The sequence below is a fragment of the Phascolarctos cinereus genome, unplaced genomic scaffold, assembly GCF_003287225.1.
Source record: "Phascolarctos cinereus isolate Bilbo 61053 unplaced genomic scaffold, phaCin_HiC Scaffold_9;HRSCAF=440, whole genome shotgun sequence".
Lineage (NCBI taxonomy): Eukaryota > Metazoa > Chordata > Mammalia > Diprotodontia > Phascolarctidae > Phascolarctos > Phascolarctos cinereus.
In genome coordinates this window covers 6,679,924-6,701,887 of record NW_027556402.1, presented here as the reverse complement: position 1 = coordinate 6,701,887, position 21,964 = coordinate 6,679,924, and the positions used below count along the sequence as shown (strand labels likewise).

The window sequence follows — 21,964 nt, the reverse complement described above, 5'->3', positions numbered from 1 at the left end:
CTTGTTTTTCTTGCCTTCTCAATGGGGAGTGGAGGGAAGGTGGGAGGGAGCCAATTTACCAAACCCTCCCTCCACCTGCTCAGATTGCAGCCCATGTGCAACCCATTATCTTTGAGGGCTTCACGAAGCTCAGAAAGGTTAAGTGACTCACCCATCATCATGCAGCTGAGAAGTTTGCAAGGCTCCATCTTCCTGAAGCCAAATCGAACACTCCCTCCACTATTCAATGCTGCCTCTTATTCACTGACTGAATATTAACAGTAACATTCGCCCAATTTCTCTGACTTCCGTAGGGGTTTGCCAGCTCGTTAATAAGATGGAAGAGAATTCCAGCAAATTCAAACCTTTCAACAGAAATGATGAGCAGTTTCTGGAGGCTTTTGTCATCTTTTGTGGACTGGGAATCCAGAACACCCAGATGTATGAAGCAGTGGAGAGGGCCATGGCCAAGCAGATGGTAACTCTGGAGGTAAGCCTGCAAACAGTGGGGCTCCCTCGCCTCATCTCTGGGTGGTCTGCTTGGGTTTCCTCAGGGTTTCACGGCTAGGACTTAGAATATTTGAAGAGCTGATGATTTTGTCAGCAAGGGGCACTCCCTCCATGGGAACCCCTTCTACTGGTGCAGGTAGCAGACCCTCTAGGACTGAGGAGATATGACCCCCCACTGAGGCATGCAGAGGTTAAATGACTTGGCCAAGGTCTAGCCTTTAGCCATTGCACCTTCAGTACTAACACTACTAATACATTAATAATGGATTCTTGTGTGACCTCAGTCAATCCTTATGGTGGGTGGGCCAGAGAGGTCAGCCTCAGTTCATCCTTCAGGATCATTGGACTTAGGACTGGAAAAGGCTTTAGAGATCATTAGGTTCTGATCCCTTATTTACAAAGGTGGAAACTGAGTCCCAGTAAATGCGGTGATTTGCCAAGGCCACTGGAAGAGTAAGGAGCAGAGCCTCTGGTTCTCACTCTAGTCCTCTTTCCACTGAGGCACACTGCCTCACCAGGAGACAAAGACTGCCCTTCAGTGCTGTCCTTCTGGGATGCCATTTATGTGGGACACTGGAGTTTAGTCACAGCCAGTCTTCATTTGAGTCTCAAGCCAACCTCATGATGTGGGCAGGATGCTTAATGCTTACTTTACAAATTAGAAAACTGAGCTCCATTGAGGGAGAATGTCTTGGTTTGGCGGAGCTGAGATTCAAACCCAAGTCCTCTGACTCCAGGCCCAGTGCTGTATCCACTGGGCCACCTAGCAGCCCAATGTCACAGAATCATAGTGTTAGAGCTGAAAGCAACCCGAGGGGATGACTAGTCCAACCGTCTTCCTTTTACAGATTAGGAAACTGAGGTCCAGTGAGGGGAAGTGACTTGTCACACAAGGTTTAATTGGAAGAGGCAGACAATATGAACCTAGGCTTTCCTGACTCCATGGCTAGGACTCTATCCTCTATCCCACTGTTACTATGTGGATCCCAAGGATGCCAAATTCCACTCTCAGGAAGGGCTAAGAATAGTGTTTGTTCTTTTATTTTGTTGTTTCAGTATTATCTGACTTTTTGTGACCCCATTTGGGGTTTTCTTGACAGAAGTATTGGAGGGATTTGCCATTTCCTTCTCCAGCTCATTTTACAAGTAAGGAAACTAAGGCAAACAGGTTAAATGACTTGCCTAGAGTCACACAGCTAGTAATTGTCCGAGGCTGGATTTGAACTCAGGAAGAGGAGTCTTCCTGATGCCAGGCCAGGCACTGTATCCCACTGTGCCATCTAGCTGTCTGCATTTACTTTGTATTAACTGTTCAATTGTCTCTCATTTATCTGAATATATTGTATAAAAATGATACTTCTCTTTTTAAAATGAGTCATAATTAAGAATCTAATCCAATGGCGATATTTAGATTGATGTAATTTTTTTTGATAACTAAGAGTTCTTAGTTTTTTTCAAACACCTCTTACCATATCTGTAGGTAGGCAGTTTGCAAAAGGCCTATAGAATGAAGTGGGTGGGAAGTCAAAAGCCCTCAGCTACCACCTTACATGGGTTAGGAATGAGCTGAACATTGAGGCCGATTTGCTCTCCCAATATGAAAAGTTGCGGTGAATATTGCTTCGTTGTGATGTCAACATGACTACTCTTGAAGTGAAAATCTTCACAGAGGGACCGATGCTGGAATAGAATATCAAGCCCAGACCCAAGAGAAATAAATGGGGAGACAGATCGTCGAGGGCAGTTGTTTCGGGAGCAGGATGGAGGTGACGTTGAAAAACTTTTGTCTTTCCTTATCAAGTCATTGGAAAACAGTCAAGACTCAAAATCTCTTAAATAGGCATTGAGAAATTTAATCACACAAATATGATTTTAGTTTTATTTTAGGAATTGAGACAAGATCTTTGATTTCATTGGAATAGGCAACTCTCAGATGAGGAAAGCCTGTTTCCCCAGGCAGGTCACACTTTCTGTTCAAGCTCTAGTCTTGAAAGTTGCCTAGAGCCTGAGAACTCAAGTGACTTCCCTAGGATCACACAGCCGGTAAGAGTCAGAGATGTGACCTGAATGCAGGTCTCCTTCCTGATGGCAAAATCAGCCCTCTACCCAGTAAGCCTCACTGCTTTTTGATTTTACTCATATTTTTATTATTTGCTCGATAGCTGACCCTTTGGAGCATAAGATTGGTAGAGTAGAAGGGAGCATTCACACAGTTAATTTGCATTAGGAGAGGTACAGTGTCTAGAATACCAAAGAGTGAGCTTCCTGCTGTGCGCTTCGTTGGTCTGAACATTGCTAGACTTTGTTCTGTGCACCACCTTTTAGGAAATCACCTCAACAAGCATTTGTTAAACATCTCCTCTATACCAGGCACTGGACCAATGGCTAGGGATACAAAGAAAGGCAAACACAGTCCATATCCTCAAGGAGCTCGCGTTCCAAAGGGGGAGGTAACATGGAAACCATTATTTACAAACAAGATATATACAGGGGATACTGAAGTAATCTGAGAAGGAAGATACTAGCCTTAAGGGGGGCCAGGAAAGGCATCTTGCAGAAGGTGGGATTTAGTTGAGATTTGAAGGAACCTGGGAAAATAAGGTGGAGGAACTTTCAGGAATGGGGGCCAGTCACTGTAAAATACTTGGAGTTAGGAGGTGGAATGTCCTATGTGATAAATAGGTCTCAGAGTGTGTGAAGGGGACAAGAAGCCTGGAAAGGCAGGAGAGGGCTAGGTTCTGAAGGGACTTTAAAGCCAGACAAACAGAGAATGATCCATTTGGTGCTAGAGGTAATAGAAGGCTGCTAGAGTTTATTGGATGGGGGGAAGGGAGGTATCATGATACGGTCAGATCTGAACTTTACGAAGATCATTTTCCTAGCTAAGTAAAGGACAGGCCAGAGAGGAGAGAGACAAGACATAGAGACCAACCTGAAGGCTATTGCAATAGTTCAGGCAGGTGTTAATGAGGGCCCGGACCTGCAGTGTCTGCTGTGTCAGAGGAGAGAAGGGAGGAAACACAAGAGATATCATGAAGGTAGAAACTACAAGACTTGGAAACTGATTGGCTATTGGGAATGACAACAGATGATAAGATGAGGGGAACACTTGAGTTGCCAGATAAATGAATGGGAAGGTATAGTACCCATGATGGTAATAGCGAAGATAGGAAGAGGGGAGGTTTTTTTAGTGAAAGATGGATTCTGTTTTAGACATGTACAAGAAATTCCTGTGAGATAGCCAATCTTAGACATCCAACAGGCATCTGATGGGGATTTGAGAGTGGACATCAGGAGAAAGCTTAGCCATGGATAAATAGATCTGAGAATCCACCGTATAGATGTGATCATTAAATCCTTGGGAGCTGATGTGATCACCAAGTGAAGTAGTGTAGAAGGAGAAGAGAATACCACCCAAGAGGGCCTTGGGGGAATATCCATGGTTATTAGGCATGATCAGGATGAAGATCCAGCAGAAGGGATGGATAAAAAACAGTCAGGTAGGAGGAGAACCAGGAGAGAACTGCACCAAGAAACCCTACAAGAGCTCCAAGAACAGGGAGAAGAAGAGGCTGCGAAAAGGTCAAGAAGGAGAGGTCTGGAGAAAAGGCTATTTAATTTGGCAGCTAGATCGTTGGTGACTTTGGAGAGAACAGTTGAGGTAGAATGATACAGTCGGAAGCTGAATTGTAGAGGATTTATAAGAGTGAACAGAGGAAGTAGAAGCACGTTATAGGTCTCTTTTCCAAGGAGTTTAGCCAAAAAAGGACAGATATGGGAAAATAGCTCACGGGGATGGCTAGATCAAGGGAGGTATTGTTGAGGATGGTGCAGACACAGATATGTTTGTAAGAAGGAAGGAAGGGCTCGGAGACAGGGAGAGGTCCAAGATTAGTAAGAGAGTGTGGATTATGGAGGGGGCAGTCCACTAGAGGAGGATGTATGTAATAGGCTCATTTCTGCATGTTTGCCTTGGCAAGGAGAAGGGCCACTTCAACATGAGAAATGGGGGTGAAGGAGATAGTGGGGGGATACATTTGAGTGATAAAATAAGGAAGAGAAGACGGAGCTCTCGGTGAATGCCATTTTTTTTTCAATGATATATAGCAAAATTCTCAGCTAAGAGGGTAGAGGGAATCATGAGAGAATTGAGGAGGGATGAAAAGTTTGGAAAAGCCATGGTAATGATCGGGATAGCCACCTGATTGGGGAGGTAGAAAGGGATGGTCTCACTGCTGTGGTAACACCTTGAAATTACATAACACAAAGTTATAGTGGACCCCAGAAGCATGGCTTCATGCTTTGCTTAGCAGCATATGAGTGGGAAGAAAGGCAGTGTATCCAAGGCTGAAGGTCAGCAGTGTAAGTCTGGGAATGGGATAAGGGACTGGAGAAAAGCACAGCAGAGAACTGGACTGCTTTACTGAGCGGTGGAGATGGGGAAGAGAGGAGAGGATGGCCAGTGTAGGGGTGTGTGTGTGTGTGTGTGTGTGTGTGTGTGTGTGCGCGCACGTGCATGTGCACGTGCATGTGTATGTGTGTGTGTGTGTGTATATATATACAACAAACCCCCTTGTATGAGGTCAGGATTTGTAGAGGAGAGAAAAAAGAGTATATTGTGGATTGGTAGATAACAGGTACCAGGATCTTGATTGAGTGATAAGCACAAAGTGACTGAATCTCAGAGGAGTAGAGGCCATTGTCTGATGGTAGAGGGAGAGTATGGAATTGACAGTGGGGAGCAAGGAGTATTCCAATTCCTCTATTACATTGTGGGGGGAGTCTGAGTTAAAGTGGAACCAGTGCTGGAGGTGGCCAAGGAAGATGTGTGATGAGGAGTAAGCTAGAAGATGGAGGGAGTGAGAAAGGAGAGTTAGATGAAATCCTAAGATGAAGGCAAGATTCACTTTGCAATAGGAATTGCAGAGACTACAATGGAAGAATAGGCAGAACAGACTGGAACATTAATATTAGTAAGGTAATTCTTTCACTGGGATGTTGTGAGGCTCAAAGGAGATACTGTGGATAAGAAGCCCTGAAAGCCCTAAGGTGTTTGCTATTAGCACCAAGAGTAATGGGTCTGACTCACTCGACAAACATTTACTGAGCATTTACTCTGTACAAGCCAGTACTCCAGAGGCGGAGCAGAGAATTAGGTGAGTTGTGATCCCTGCCTTCTTACTACTTGGTCTAATAGGAATGTGAACACAAACATGTAAGTAGAAAACTCTAACACACAGTACGGGCAGTAGGTGAAGCAGTGGATAGAACACTGTGCTTGGAATCAGGAAGACTCATTTTCATGAGTTCAAATCCAGTCTCAAACACTTACTAGCTGTGTGACCCAGGGCAAGTCACTTAATTCTGTTTGCTGCCTCTGTTTCCCCATCTATAAAATGAGTGTGAGAAGGAAATGGCAAACCACTCCACTATCTTTGCCAAGAAAACCCCAAATGAGGTCACAAAGAGTCAGACATGACTGAAACGACTCAACAGCGAAGCACAGTCTATTCCGAGGTGGAGAACAATATGCCTTGTGAGCTTCAAGGATGTTCCTGATGTACTGACGAGAGGTCCAGAAAGGATTCATGGGGAGGGCAGCACTTCAGCCTGACTTAAAAAGATGTATGCAAATCCAACTGGGCATGGCCACTGTCAGAATTTGAGTCCTCTGGCTTGTTGTGCAGGGCACTCATTATTAGTTCATATTGTTGGTTTTGATTTGAAATTAACTTCAAAGGAAATCCCTTTTTTTCTCAACTTGTCCAGTGGATGATGATGATGTCAGTGATGATGGTGGTGATGATGGTGATGGTGATGATGGTGGTGATGGTGATGGTGGTGATGGTGATGGTTGTGATAGTGATGTGATGGTAATGGTGATGATGTGATGGTGATGATGGTGGTGATGGTGATAATGGTGATGATGGTGGTGGTGGTGGTGGTGATGGTGATGGCGATGATGGTGATGGTGATATGATGGTGATAATGGTGATGGTGATAATGGTGATGGTGGTGGTGGTGATGGTGATGTGATGTGATGGTGGTGATGGTGGTGGTGGTGGTGATGATGGTGGTGGTGATGTGCTGGTGATGGTGGTGGTGGTGATGTGATGGTGATGGTGATAATGGTGATGGTGATGGTGATGATGGTGATGTGATGGTGATAATGGTGATGGTGGTGGTGGTGATGTGATGGTGATGGTGGTGATGGTGATGATGGTGGTGATGGTGATAATGGTGATGGTGATGATGGTGGTGATGGTGATGGTGATGGTGGTGGTATGGTGATGGTGATGGTGATGTGATGTGGTGATGGTAATAGTGATGTGACGGTGGTGATGGTGGTGATGGTGATGTGACGGTGGTGATGGTGATGATGGTGGTGATGGTGATAATGGTGATGGTGGTGGTGGTGATGATTACATTGTGATTGTTCTTTATATCCCTTTTTATATTGGAATGAGAGGCAGCTGACAGTGGATCCACACAGTGGATGAGATCAGGAGCCCCCTCAGACTGGCTGTATGCCCTCAGACAAATCACATACCTTTTCAGTGTTCTGGGCAGTTGTCTAAGATTTGAAGCTGCAGAGTTGGTGTTGCCCTACCCTGACAGAGGAGGTTTTCTCATCCAGGAGTTCCCTGTATCAATGAAATCACAGGTCTAGACAGCTTTTGAGACCCCTATGTCATCCCCACTCCACAATGATCTACCTCCACTTTGACTAATGGGAGATTAAAGTCCCTGACAACTCCATAGGGGTCTGTTGAAAAAAATTACCTAGCATTTACGTCTATTATATATTGGGAGCAGCTAGATGGTTCAGTGTATAGAGTACTGGGCCTGGAGTCAGGAGGACCTGAGTTCAAATCTGGCCTCAGAGACTTACTAACTGTGTGACCCTGGGCAAGTCACTTAACCTCTGTTGGCCTCATTTTCTTCATCTGTAAAATGGGGATAATAATAGCACCTACCTCCCAGGGTTGTTGTGAGAATCAAGTGCTTAGCATAGTCCTGGCACATATTAAGCACCATATAAATGTTAGCTATTGTTACATACCCCTTTAAGGTTTACAAAGAACTTTACAAGTATTATCCCATTTTATCTTCATGACAACTTTGGGAGGTAGGTACTCTTATTATCTCTATTTTACAGATGGGGAATTGAAGCAGATAGAGGCTAAGTGGCTTACCCAGAGTCACACAGTTTAACCAAGGCAGGATGTGACTTCAGGCCTTCCTAATTCCAGGTGCAACACTCCATCCATTGCACCTACTAGCCACCCATGACACAGAATCTTGAGACCACTATCATTTAGCCTGATAAACACCAGTGTGAGCTGTTACTTTGAGGAGTCTCTGAATTCACATCTCAGTAAGTTCTGAGTTTCCACAAAAGGCCTTTCAGTAATTCAAAGGTTCATAGGGTCACAGATTAGAGTGTCAGAGGCCATCTGGTCTGGCCACTTCATTGTACAGACGAAGAAACGAAGCCTAGGGAGATGAAGAAATGGAGCAGAATAGAGGAGCCAGATATGTACAAAAATCACTCATTTAATCAAAATTAAGCCAATACTTTCCCCCTTTTCTGTTTTTCTTACAATTTCCAGCTAAAAATGACTAAGGAATAGATATGTGAATGTTTACATTTTGTGCTTTGTATTAGAAAAATGAACAAAAAAAATTAGCCAAGTTTTAGCCAATAAGTGCTTTCTTCTTGTCTCATGTCTAAACACTGTAGCTGTTATGTCAACAATATCAAAACTGAAAGTTTCAGGGAGAGTTTTCTTTAAACATGAAAGAAATAAACTTTTCCATTTCTGGGAGAAATGGAATTTGATGTCTGGGATTCTTTTTTTCTTACCTGAAGAAGCCAGCTAAACTTACATGTACATTGAAAAATCCCTGGGACTGCCTATTTAACTGTCCAGTGATATTTGATGGGGTTCAAGTTTAGAACCGGATTTTATAATCTGTAAATACATAAGTATCTCATTTATGAAGTATGTACTTTTTACCTTTTTTTTTCCCCATATTGTATAGGTTCTATCATATCATGCTTCTGCAGCAGAAGAGGAAACCAGAGAGCTTCAGTCATTAACAGTAAGTTAACTTTGCAAAATGCTGAAATTTATACTTCCAATTTATAAATTAACATACTGTTCTAAATAAGAAGTCTCAAAGGCAATAGGCACCCTTCCCCCATAAAAATATAGCAGCTTTAGAAAATATTTAAGTAGTGGGCTAGCAAGAAAAGTTAATCAAAGGAACAGTGGTATCCACAGTGATTTCTTTTAGCTTTGGAATTCATTAAGTGGAAAGAGGACTGAAATCAGGATCAATCATTCATTTTGACTACAAGCATCTTTTAAGTACTCAGTCACTATGCTAAGCACTGGGGATACAGAGAGGCAAAAACCAGTCCTGCCTTTGAAGAACTTAATAATAATAGCTAAGATTTACATAGCACTTTGGGTTTGTAAAGCATTTTGTGGGTGTATGAATATGTATGGGTGTATAAATGTGTGTATAAAGTCTCATTTGATTCTCACAACCCTGGGAAATAGGTGCTATTATTATCCCCATTTTACAGATGAGGAAACTGAGGCTGAGAGAGTTTAAGTGAGTTACACAGGGTCATACAGCTAATAAATATCTGAGGCTGGATTTGAACTTGAGTCTTCATGACTCCAAGTCCAGCATTCTGTGACACCTAGCTTGTATTCTAATGGGGAAGACAATTTGCAATTAACTAGGTACATACAAGAGAAATACAGAGTAAATGGGTTTGCTGTTGTTTAGTTGTTTCAATCGTGTCCAACTGTTCATGATCCCCCTTTGCAGTTTTCTTGGCAAAGATGCTGGAGCGGTTTGCCATTTCCTTCTCCAGTTCATTTTACAGATGAGGAAACTGAGACAAACAGGGTAAAGTGACCAGGGTCACCACAGCCAGTAGGTGTCTGAGGCCAGATCTGAACTCAAGAAGATGAGTCTTCCTGATTCCAAGTCTGGCACTCTATCCACTGTGCTACCTAGCCACTCACAGAGAAAGTGGGAGGTAATCTCAAAGAGGAAGGCATTAGCAGGTAGGTAGAATGGGAAAGGCCTTTTACAAAAGATGGGGTTGGACTTGAGTCTTGAAGGAAGCCATGGAAGTGAAGAGGCGGGGAAGGAGGGAGAAGAGTATTCCAGATTTGGGAGAGAGCCCATGCAAATACATGGAGACTAGAGACGGGGTGTTGTGTGTGTGAGGAACAGCAAACCAGCCAGGGTAGCTGGAAAGGTTGGAAGTAGATGGGATATGAAGAGCCTTAAATACCAAGCAGAGGAGCATGTATTTGATCTTTGGGATAATCCGGAGCTATTGGAGCTTACTGAGTAAGAGTGTGACATGGTCAAATCTATGCTTTAGAAAACTGGCTTTGGGAAGTGAATAGAATATGAATATGAATTGGAGTGACGAGAGAGAGAGAGAGAGAGAGAGAGAGAGAGAGAGAGAGAGAGAGAGAGAGAGAGAGAGAGAGAGAGAGAGAGAGAGAGAGAGGGAGAGAAAGAGAAAGTCACAGAGAGAGAGAGAGAGAGAGAGAGAGAGAGAGAGAGAGAAAGTCACAGAGAGAGAGAGAGAGAGAGAGAGAAAGTCACAGAGAGAGAGAGAGAGAGAGAGAGAGAGAGAGAGAGAGAGAGAGAGAGAGAGAAAGTCACGGAGAGAGAATGACTTAAGCTAAAGTTAGACCAGTCAGAAATCAGAGGGCCTGAGTCTGAGCTCTGCTTTTCTTATTTAATACCAGTATAAGTCACTTCAACTCCTTGGGTTGAAGCTTCTGCTGTTAAATGAGAGGAAGAAACCAAAAGAAAGTCCAATTCGCTATGATTATCTCAAAAACAGCAGCAAATAGGACAAAGGCAAATGATGAGCTAAAAAATCCTCATGGAAAACAAAAATCACCTCTCAATAAAAGAAAAAGATGGGCAGACAAAAACAAAAGGCTCCAATGTAGTTAATTATTATGCATGGTGAAAACTGAAGAGAAAGTACAAAGAGAAAAAATATAAGAAAATAATATTATCAAGGTCTCCGGAAAGGCAAATGCATTTATGACATTTAAGCACTAGCACCAAGCTTACTAAAAGAATTAAAGGAGCTCTGGAATAGACGGAGATGAAATCTATAAGACAAGAAGGCAAAAGGACAGCTCAGAGACTCGGCAGTTTGAATTGTTCATTAGCGGATCATAATAAAATAGTTAAGTCTCTGAGGAATAGAATTGTGTTCATGGAAGACAAAAAGACAGGTAGCAAGAGAAGCAATAAAAATCAATCCTAACATCATCTTAAAATCAACACAACTGTAAGGTTCAACAAGTATAGAAACAAAGAAAATAGAGACTACCTTAGATAGAAAACCTGAAGATTATTTTGCCCTAGAAAATTCTGAAGGAAAACTGCTCTGATTTACTTATTTCCCAAAACCATCCATGAGATTTCTCCAAAGTATCCAGAACATGTTGTATGGTACAAATCCATGCAGTTCACAGGCCGCTGACAGAGATGAATCCTAAGTTTAATTCACATGGTTGTTCTGTTATTAGACTCCAAAATATCAGCAACAGAGAGAGGATATTGCAAGCTGCCAGGAAGAAAGACGTAATGTATTAAAAATAAAAACTCAACAACTCAAAGTCCCACATAATTTCTTATCTATGACAAAAAAAAAAAGAATCCATAACGTTATATACTAAGGAATCTAGGGAGACCAATTTAAAAATTACCCATCCAGTAAAACTAAGCATATTTTTCTGGGAGAAATAATTTTTCAACTGAAGAATCCCAGGAATTACTACAGGAGATAAGACTGGCACTTGTCTGTAGTAGACAAATCAACCACAAAGCAAAAGGTTAACACACAGAAAAACAACTGTAAAGCAATGACTACATGGCCAGGTTTAGTGAGGACTACCCCAGGTATAGCTGTCCATGTATTATGGTAGTAACTGAACTCCCACCCCTCAGCCTGCTGCTCGATTCATATTAATTTTTAACTCTAAAGTTTCAAGACAATCAAGAGATATGTTCTGATATTTCCTCATAAATTAGTAGAAAGGCACACTCTTCCCCACCCCAGTTTGAAAAATAAAATAGGAAAACCTCTTTTCCCATAAGCTTTTTCTCTTTTCTCTCTTTCTCAAAATCCCTTGCCTAGTAGGTTTAAACATCAATAGTGTTGGCTATACAATTTATTTATAAATAAATTGTGACAAACAATACGAAGACATATTTCAGTATTTCCACAATGTGTTGCAGTGAAAAAGCTGATAGCCTGAGTTACCTCTAACCATCAGTTACAACTGTTGACTTCTCCTCAACTCTGAAAACAACAGCGCTACTTTTCTGCTCTCTCTGTACGTCAGTCAGAATCTCACAAGAACGGTCTTTAGGTCACCTCCACAGCATAAGAGTTAAACCCAGTTTTGTCAGAGAACATTTCTTTAATCTTCCTCAAAGATAAATTGACTTCCTCAGTCTCAAAGTTTCCTTAGTCTTTTTATCTTTGTATCTCACCCAGTCTTTCTCCAGCCAGATCAGTTAACATTCCAGAGGACAATTAGATTGTTTCTTTCTCAAGATTCTATTTCCTCTTAAAGCTGTAGCAACAGTATCCATAGAGGGGCTACATATAAATCTTGGGTTAAGAATGAATGTCTCGAGTCTATAGCCTACTATGGATAGACAGACAGTTTTCAGAATTGAAGTGGAAAAATTATTGCAAATTGTACAACACATGCCTCAGAGTTTCCTAGAAGGAGAAACAAGGAAATGTGACCTTGAGGGGAGAAAGGAAGTAGATTACCTTACGAATGAATGAGCATCATAGATGAATAAGCAAAAGAGGGAGGAAGGGCTTGGAAACACTGGAGTGTGGATTCTCAAAATGCTATTACTGCTGGGCTTTTGAAAATTTCATAGCCTTAAAAGTAGTCAGTGGAGAAGCTGTGTTTATTGTCAGTAGGGTATATAGAAATTGCTGCTGATCCCCCCCCCCCACTGCCAGCATCTGGGTGGTGCCCCTCCTGTGTTTCTACGTTAGGACCTTGTAGAGACTTAGCAGAATCCCCCTAATTTCCATCTCCCAGTAGTTTATTGGACCAATGCAGCTTCCTTGAGCTAACAAGGTAGAGTTATTTCGAGTTATTTCAATTATCTGGGGATGCTTCCCAGGACATCATAGGTAAGGGAGTGGTCCTGGGGGGGTCATTTGCTTTGGAAGATACAGTTTTACTGTCCCCATTACTAGAGAATCACAACATCTCAGAGTTCCTGGACTAATTTGGCTACATTTGAAATAGCAGTGAATCAAATTAGTCTAGTTTCTGTGGTTAATTTTTAAGGTTTGAATTTAAACATTGTTTCCACTTCATTCTTTGAAAAAAAAAATTTATGTCTTCTCAGTATAAAGCTCTCAAGTGCCCCCTGGTGGTTTGGAGATGTTCTCAAAGGTGTTTCCGACGATGCAGAGTTTGGGTAAATGTTCGCATTCTGGAAAGGCTACAGCTATGGGCCTGACAATGGTCTTTGTGTCTGCGACCCAAAGACTAGTTTGGTTTCTTTGAGGGGGCTTATTTTTAGGGAAATGGCCACCTGGTGATGGATCGTTTTCCCCTATAACTCATGATGGTCTCTTAAAGCATGGTGACATTGAGATCTGCCTTGGCAAAGCCCTGACCTCCCTGGCAGTATCCCAGCTCTCTTGCTAACTGTTCGAAAGGCTATGCTAGGCCCAAGTGAGGCAAGGGAGTTTGTCATTCCTTCTTGCTTCAAGGGAAAGCTGGATGACAACTTGTCTATGATTCTGGAGAAGGCATTCCCATTTGGATGTGGGTTGGATCACATGGCTCCTGAGTGCCTTCTCCTAAGGTCCTGATGGAGACACACCCCTGGCCCTGTTTGAGCATCCTCCCCTCCTCCAGCTATCATTAAGGAAAGCAATCCTTTTGGAGAAGGGTCTACACTGCCAGCAGTACTGCCAATGCTCTTGACCCAACTTGACTGACACCAATGGTCAAGGAAGCCCAGGAATGATAACAGTCCCCAGATCACTCGCCCTGCTGCCATCCTGGCCCTAGCAGCCACCATCCAGGAAAGCAGTCCTTGCAAAGATGCCAGTAACAATTACCTGCACAGGTACTGAGGCCTCTGCCTACTCAGCCTCTGCAGTTCTCACCAGCATAGTCATCGGCACTGTCAAATAACTTAAAACATAATGGTTTAATCAACAGAAATGGCACCAGCAAAGATGACCGTCTGCTTTGCCAGTGTCCTTAGGGACCACTGGGCCTTTCCGACTGACCTCAACTAAAACCTCCTGTGTGTCTTGTCTGCCCCTGTTAGAACAGGGGCTTCTAGAATCACAGAAGGGTCTCTCTTACTTTTGTGTCTCTGTCTCCAGATCTTAGTTCACTGCTTGCCATTAATAAGTATTTAATAAATAATTTTTTATTCCTTCACTCACTCTGGTGCAAGATTTCCCTTTGTGTCAATGAAATCTGTGATTAGTGTTAGGATGATAATTCATAGATCCATAGCTTTAAAGCTGTAAGGTACCTCAGAAGTTAAGTCCAACTGCCTCATTTTACAGAGAAAGAAACTGAGGCTCAGAGAATTTAAATGACTTGCCCAGGGTCACACATCTAGTGTATATCTGAGGTGGGATTGGAACACAAGGTTTCCTGGCTCCAATTCCACCACCACTCTGTGTTTATAGTGAGGAAGGAATTGAAATCCACACTTGGAATGCATACTTACCCCGTGGAAATCCATACTTGGAACACATACGTACCCCATGGACAGATGCATCTGAAGTATTCAGGATGCACAAAAAGCTTTGTGCTTTTTAGCTTTCTTCCAGGGTGAGAGTGAGGTTAAAGAATGTTGCACGTTCTTTTAAGGTAATCATAACTAATAAGTAGAGTGAATTCTACTTCCAAGGGCTCACTTAAACCATTAGATCATGTTCCTTTGGAAATAGTAAAGTCCTTTTTTAAAAAATATCTGAAGATTATGCTTTCATTCCTCCTTGTAGTTTTTAAGAAGAAGAAGAAGAAGAAAAGATACCAGCAGTATGCCTTTTCTAAGCTTCAGTTTCCCCATTGTAAAATGAGGGTGATAACTCTAGTCCTACTTACCTCAAAGGGTTTTGGGGGATAAGGAGCTTTGGAAAAAGGACTTAGCTATATGCAGGGTATCCCAAAAGTCTTCTTAAGTGCAGTTAAAAGCTATTACAACTAAGACCTTTGGGACACCCTGCATAAAGGCAAACTCTTGCTTCTGCTCTTGTCGAGAAAGCCAGCAGACGCCGTGGATTGAGTGCTGGGAGTGGATGCAGAAGGGTCAGGGTTCATGTCCCACCTTTAACCACAGGCAAAAGCTGGGTCACCATGAGCAGGTCACTCCGCCTCCAGTGACAGACCTCTGCATTGTGTTTCAGTGTATCCAGGGATGGAGGATCTCACTGATGGCCATGGCTTCTCATAAGTTCACACTATTTTCAGCTGGGTATTCAATAAGCATGCATTTATTAAGCACCTACTGTGTGTCAAGCACCACACTAAGTGCTGGGAATACAAAGAAAGGCACAAAAAAAGCCCCTTCTCTCAAGGAGTTCTCAGTCTAGTAGGGGAAATTTCCGTCATTCAATGCCAAAGAAAGAACACTGATGCTAGAGACAGGAACTGGGTTCAAATCTTGCCTCTAGTGTTTGCTATCCATACAACCTTGGTCAAATCACTTAACGTTTGTGGGCCTCGGTTTCCTTATCTGTAAAATGAGCAGGTTAAACCAAATCTGCTTCTATGATTATGTGAACCCAAGGTCTTTTGAGGCTGAGGGGTGTCATACACTTTTTTTAAAGATTTCCTTTGCCCTGCTCCTAAATATTGACATTATTATTATTATTATTATTTTGAATGACTTTGATAATTAGACTAATCAAAAACAAATCTATGAAACAACTTGATGACTAATGAAATAGAAGACTCATTAATTGAATTACGGTTTTCCTTTTCATATTTACATCGACTGGGCACCGAGTTTTGGTATAATGTGCTTCCTGATAAAAATGCCAATGGGCAAGTGGAAGAATTTGACATTTCACACAGGACAAAGTTCAGGAGCTGCCATTCTTTATTAATTCAATTTACTTGCCTGGATAACTTTGTGAGTCAGGGGCCTTCTCCTAATCACATTTCTTGGGGCCCTCAGGGAGTTTCTTCCAGGTTTCCATAGCCTTTGTTATGGTTGCTAGGACTCAAGCCACCAGGCTGAAGGCGAGCTAAACCACACTGTTAACAAGATGGATTTTGCTTGTATAAAGACTGGAGGGTTGGACCAATGGAATAACCCTGTAGTCACATTTCTCTATTTCCTCCTGAGATTACCAGAGATCAGCTACTAAATATAGACTTTATGTGAACCACACGCCCAAAATAAGAGACTCAGGAATTTTAAATGACCAAATGGAATGAGTCTCTTTCTTTTATTTACCTAACCACAGTGTTGCATTATTTTCCATTAAGGTCAGACCTTCTAAGGTCGATTGCAGTTCTTGGAGGCCATGAGTATGGAAGGGATGCTATTTTCTGCAAGGTGATTCTGCATCATTAGCAAATGTCCCCTCATACTTATGCGAAATGGAGAATAATACCTCTAAGAGAGAGTTCTCATGGTTCTGTAGAAAGACTCGTGGGCCTGAAGTCAGAGGATCTGTATTCAAATCCTAGCTCTGTGACTGACTACCCGTAAGACTTTGGGCAAGTCCCACCAGCTCTCTAGGCCTCTATTTCCTTCATGTTCAAATGAGGGAGTTGACTTTGATGACCTCAGAGGTTCCTTTCAGTTCTAAATCCATGTTCCTAACAGCAAATGGCCGTCCTAACCAGAAGCCATCAGAAGGCAGACTAACAATATTTCTCATGGTAGGAAGGAGAAGAATTGATGGAGCTCAGAAAAGATTTCGTGGGGCCCCAGGAAGACGGGTAATTACATAGCTACGACTGCTTTTAACACTCATCTGCTCCAGCCCTTGCCCTGGAGAGGGGCAGGTCTGGGTACCAGTTGGGGTATGGGGAGATTGCCATAGGTGACAAGGCAGAGAAAGAAGGAAGACTTAAGCCATATGTGCCACCACTAGGGCTAGAAAAAGCTTTCTAGATCACCAGGCTCTTCCCCTTACTTGAAAGAGGAAGAATCCGAGGCATATAGAAGTTAATCACTTGGTTGAGGTCACAGATGATGACCAAGTCGATGACAGAGCAAGGATTTGAATCCAAATTTCTAGTCATGGAAGGTCTGAAGGTCTGGGTTCAAATCCTTGCTCTAACAGTCTGGCATATCTCTCTGTGCCTCAGTTTCTTCATCTGTAAAATGAGTAGATAACCTCCAAGTTCCCTTCCTGGCTGCTGAGTGGCCATGGATAGAGTGCTTGACTTGGAATCTGGAAGACCTGAGTCTGAATCCTGATTTAGACACTTTCCAACTGTATGGCCCTGTTCGAATCACTTAACTGCTATCTGCCTCAGTTTCCTCATTTGTAAAATGAAGACAATACCTACCTCCCAGGATTTTGAGGGTCAAATGAGATAACATATATAAAGTGTTATTCAAACTTCAAAGTTTGCTATATGAATGCTAGGAATTCTTATTATTTGAACCTTTGACCTCATGACTGCCTTTGTCACCCTGCCTCTCTTCCCCTATAAACTCTTCCTCTCATGCCCATCTCCCCAACTCAATCCCAGTGCGGGGGCGACCCAGGTCTTGGCCACTTTTTCTAAGCCAACTACAAGTCAGGGCATGGACGATCAGCTGACTCCCCAGGAGGACACCAGTTTTCACTAAAAACGACACATTTCTGACCTCTGTGTCCTCAGGAAAGGCAAGAACCACTTGAGAGCTTTGGGCTATAGATTTCACTCCCAAAGATACCTGTACGCTCCGAGCAAGGGACTGAGGGAGCGGCTGAGTGCAAGGTACAGCGTGGAAAGTCGCCTGGACGGCCAGGCAGGGCAGGGCGGGGCAGCCCTCCGAGCCTGGACATGAGAAACTTTTTGGAATAGAAACTGCTTTAGGCCACGGGGTGTTTGTGTGAATAATTTAGTATGCCGAATCTGGCATGGTGCCTCACATGTAGTAGACACTTACTGTTTCTCTGATTAACTGGAGAAAGCTGGTTTTATTCACCAAAGTTTCACTGGAGGAATATAGAAGATGATGAAAAAAATCACAAAATGTGGCACTGAATGGTGGAAAGAACACAGAGGCTTGGGTTCAGATCCCACTTCTGCCTCTCATTCCCTGGGTCAGCTTGGCTAAATCACTTCCCTTCCTTAAGCCTCACCAGTAAATGGAGGGAATTGGACTAGAGCGGGGGTAGGGAACCTGCGGCCTCGAGGCCACATGTGGCCCTCTAGGTCCTCAAGTACAGTCCTTGCCTTCTGTGAAGTTTGGATTCAAAGGGCTGCACTTGAGGGCCTAGAGGGCCACATGTTGCTGCGAGGCTGCAGGCTCCCCAGCCCTGGGCTAGAGGGCCTCTGATTTGTGCTCCAGGATTCCACGTTAAATATATCTTCCCAACAGAACGTAAGCTTCTTGAGGGCAGGGTTTTTCTTTTAATTCTTATAGCCTCAGTGCCTAGCTCTTGAGTTTTCCCAGGTATTGGGGGTGACTTTCTGACTCCAATGTACTTTGTGTTTCTAATCCCTCTCTGTAAGCACATTAGCTCTGAAGTCAGAGGAGCTGAGTTCAAATCTTGCCTCTCCTACTTACTACCTGTGTGACCTTGGGGAAGTCACTTAACTTCTCTGGACCTCAGTTTCCTCATCTGTAAAATGAGGAGATGATGATGGTGGTGGTAGTGGTGGTGAACATTTATATAGCACTTAAGTGTCAGGCACTGAGCTAAATGCTTTACAAATATTGGCCTCTTTTATCCTCCTGACAATCCTGGGAAGTCAGGGCTATTATTATCTCCATTTTACAGATAAGAAAGCAGAGGCAAACACAGGGTAAGTGACTTTGCCAGGGTCACTCATCTAGTAAGTTTCTGGGGCCGGAACTCAGGCCTCCCTAACTCCAAGCCTGGTGTTCTTGCCACTTTGCCACCAGATTGCCCCAGTAAGCAGAAGTCTTGTGAGGGCCCTTGCTGTCCTAAATATGACCCCATCACCTATGATAAGCAACAGAGAGTCTCAAACTTACCCCTAGTGGCCTTTGAATGACTGGAATATTTTGGTGTAAGATGAGAATGTAGAAGGACCCGTGTTCTAAATGTCAGCGTGTGATCTGAACACTTCTCTAGGGAGCTTGCACTGAATGAGAGGACGAGGCAAAGCACATGGGAGTCCAAGAGGAGGTGCCGCCCAAGTAGGGCTTAGGTGGGTCCCAGGGAAAAGAATGATAATCTCCTCAGCGAAAAGCCAAGCCCTGGACTCTGATGCACACCCTCTGGCCCAGCTGTTTATCGTAGGCCTTCGGAGAATGATTCATGCAGCAGGAAGTAAATGGTGGGCCCCAGCTCTGAATCTGGGTCTCCGGGAGCAAGTCCAATGCTCCTTCCAAACATATCACTCTTCTACCTGGAAAATGTAAGCAATCCTTCCACGTGACACCAGGGATGTTTAGCTTAGGGGGAGACAGGGTATGATTTATCTTCCAGTATTTTAATGACTCCTGGGTTATAAGCTCAGAGATTTAAGCCTGGAAGAGATCTTAGATGTCCCCGAGTCACCCCCTCACCTCCGCTTCACAGCCCCTTCCTTTCTGGTGCCAGCTTCCCCATGAAGCCTTTCTCCCAAGTTCTGGGGCCCTCCCTCACTGACTGCCCTCTTTTTGAGTACCCGGTGTTTATTCTTTGCATGAGTCTGTGTGTGTAGCTGTGTGTGTGCATGTGTGTGTGTGTGTGTGTGTGTGTGTGTGTCTCTGTCTGTGTCCGTGACTATATGGATGAGTTTTCTTCCAATAGAATAAGCTCCTGGAGCCAGGGTCCCCAGGGGAAGCCATCTGTTGCTTTATAGACTGTGGCTGTCATCTACTGCAAGGGGTTATGAAGGTGGTCTCACTCCGCTCTCTCAGTAATTTGCTTCCTCACTTTACTCGTGCTGTCTCTGGGATTTCTAGCTGGGATAAACAACCAAGATGTTTATCCAAACAGTTTAAATCTTCCTCTGTTCCCCAGCCTCTCAGCCCTTAGATCATCCTGTGGAAAGAGTTATAACATGTATTTCACTTGTAATGTAAATTTATAACGTGCTTATTTTCTTGTGAATTCTAGTCTTGGGACCAGAATGGATTCTTCCTAGGGTCATAAATATTAGAGTTGGAAGGGACCTTAGAGGCCTTTGAGTCCTGTCCCCTTGTTCTACAAGTGAAAAAACCTGAAGCCCAGAGTTGTTCAGTGTTCTCCCAGGGTTACACAGCTAGGAAGTGTCCAAAGTAGATTTGAGACCCAGGTCCTTCCTGATTCTCAGTCTACCGCTCTTCTTCCATTAAACCTTTGTTTGTGCCTGAGGAAAATGGTGGTCTTGCTTGAGGAACTACAGAAGCCTGACCTGGTTTAGTGAAGGCAAAAGGCGGAGATCAGCAGGAGAATGTGACAAGCCCTTGGGCTTGGCTGAGATTACTTCCAGGGTGGGGGTGGGATGGAAGGACATCAATAAAAAGAAGGAAGAAGAAGGAGGAGGAGGAAGAAGAAGATGATGGTGATGGTGGTGATGATGATGATGATGATGATGATAATAATGACAGAAGAGTATGACAACAAAGAAGAAGACAACAGACTGAGTGGAGAGACCTAAGTGCAGGAAGGTTAAAGGAGGCTCAGAGAAGGGCAGGAGTCTGACCTATCTCCTTTCCTCCTTTCTTTCTCTCCCTATTTCCTTTTAGTCTTATCCTCCCTCCACCACTGCCATCCCTCAGTCTCATCTAAGACCATCTCTTAGCAGCTTGCCCAGATGAGAGCCATTGGCCTCAGTGTGAATGACCAATCCGCTCACTCCACCCAGGAGGCATCGACTGCCACCAGCTGAGTTTAATTGACCCTGGTGAGCCTGATGGCATCAGGCTGTGAAGTGACCATTTCTCCTTCTAGGGCTCCATGGTCACTCCAGGCGGCAGTGCCAGAGAGCTGAGGCAGTGTGGTTCAGTAGAAGGGGATTGATCTAGTATTAAAGGACCTAGGTTTGAATCCCAGCTCCTTTATCATCTTTGTAACCTTAAGCAAGTCATTTCCCTTGCTTGGGCCTCAGGTTTGGACTAGAGAATTGTTCCAGGTCCCTCCCAGTTCTAAACCTTTTCATTTTTGCCTCCTTACATACACTCACCCAAAAGGCAGCATGAGCTAGTGGCTAGAATGCTGGACTTGGGATCAGGAGACCCTGAGGAGAATCAGGTCTCAGATTCACATAAGCTGTGCAATCATGGGGGTGGGGGTGGGGGCACACAATGGATAGAGCGCCCGGCCTCGAGTCAGGAAGACTCATCTTCCTGAGTTCAAATCCAGCCTCAGACACTTACTAGCTGTGTGACCCTGGGCAAGTCACTTATCCCTGTTTGCTTCAGTTTCCTCATGTGTCAAATGAACTGGAGAAGGAAATGGCAAACCACTCCAGTATCTTTGCCAAGAAAACCTCGGAATGGGGTCACAGAAAGTTGGACATGACTGAAATTTAACTCAACAACAACGATGCAGTCATGGGCAGATCACAAACTCTGAGCCTCAGTGTCTTCATCTGCAAAATGAGAATAGTAATAATTATGCTACCTACCTCACAGGGTTGTTATAAGGAAAATGCATTGGAAACTTTTTTCTTAACTGGGCTTGTGATCTCATCAGAACAAGGAAATTCCCACGTGATGACTTCCTCCAATAACGTAGATTAGTAACTTCTTCAAAGTTTGCAACTTAGAGAACCGTCCTGGGGCAGTGGGAGGTGAATTCACCAAGCCATGTGTCACAGGCAGGATTTGAACCCAGATCTTTAACGCTCCAAGGCCGGGCTTCAACCTGCGTATTGCCTCTCAAAGCTCTAGGGAAATGTGGATTAGTGTGATAGTGACCATCTGGCAAGAAGAGGAGGATGATTAGGCCAGAGATTTAGAGCCGGAAGGGATGTTCAAGTCTGAAACCTCCATTTTACAGATGAGGTAACTGACCCAGAAAGGCTAGGGAACTATCCTGGGATCACACAGCTAGTTATTGGATGAAGTGCAATCTGAACACAGGGTCTTTCCAACTCCAAGTTTAGCATCCAGTAGGATGCTACCATAAAATAAGATACTGGAGTGGTTTGCCATTTCATTCTTTAGCATATTTTACAAATGAGGAAATGGAGGCAAACAGAGTTAAGTGACTTGCCCAGGGTCACACAGTTAGTAGGTATCAGAGGCCAGATTTGAATTCAAGTCCTCCTGACTCATCCACTGC

The 21,964-nt window shown here is 43.6% G+C and overlaps 1 protein-coding gene across 1 annotated transcript in view; it reads left to right on the top strand.

The window, feature by feature from the left end:
• The window catches only part of PDE5A (phosphodiesterase 5A), a 186,248-nt gene that overhangs the window by 112,503 nt on the left and 51,781 nt on the right, over positions 1–21,964 (top strand). The window contains 2 exon segments of the mRNA XM_021008285.2: positions 294–469; positions 8,536–8,595. Of these exon segments, the coding sequence (XP_020863944.1) occupies positions 294–469; positions 8,536–8,595 (236 nt within the window).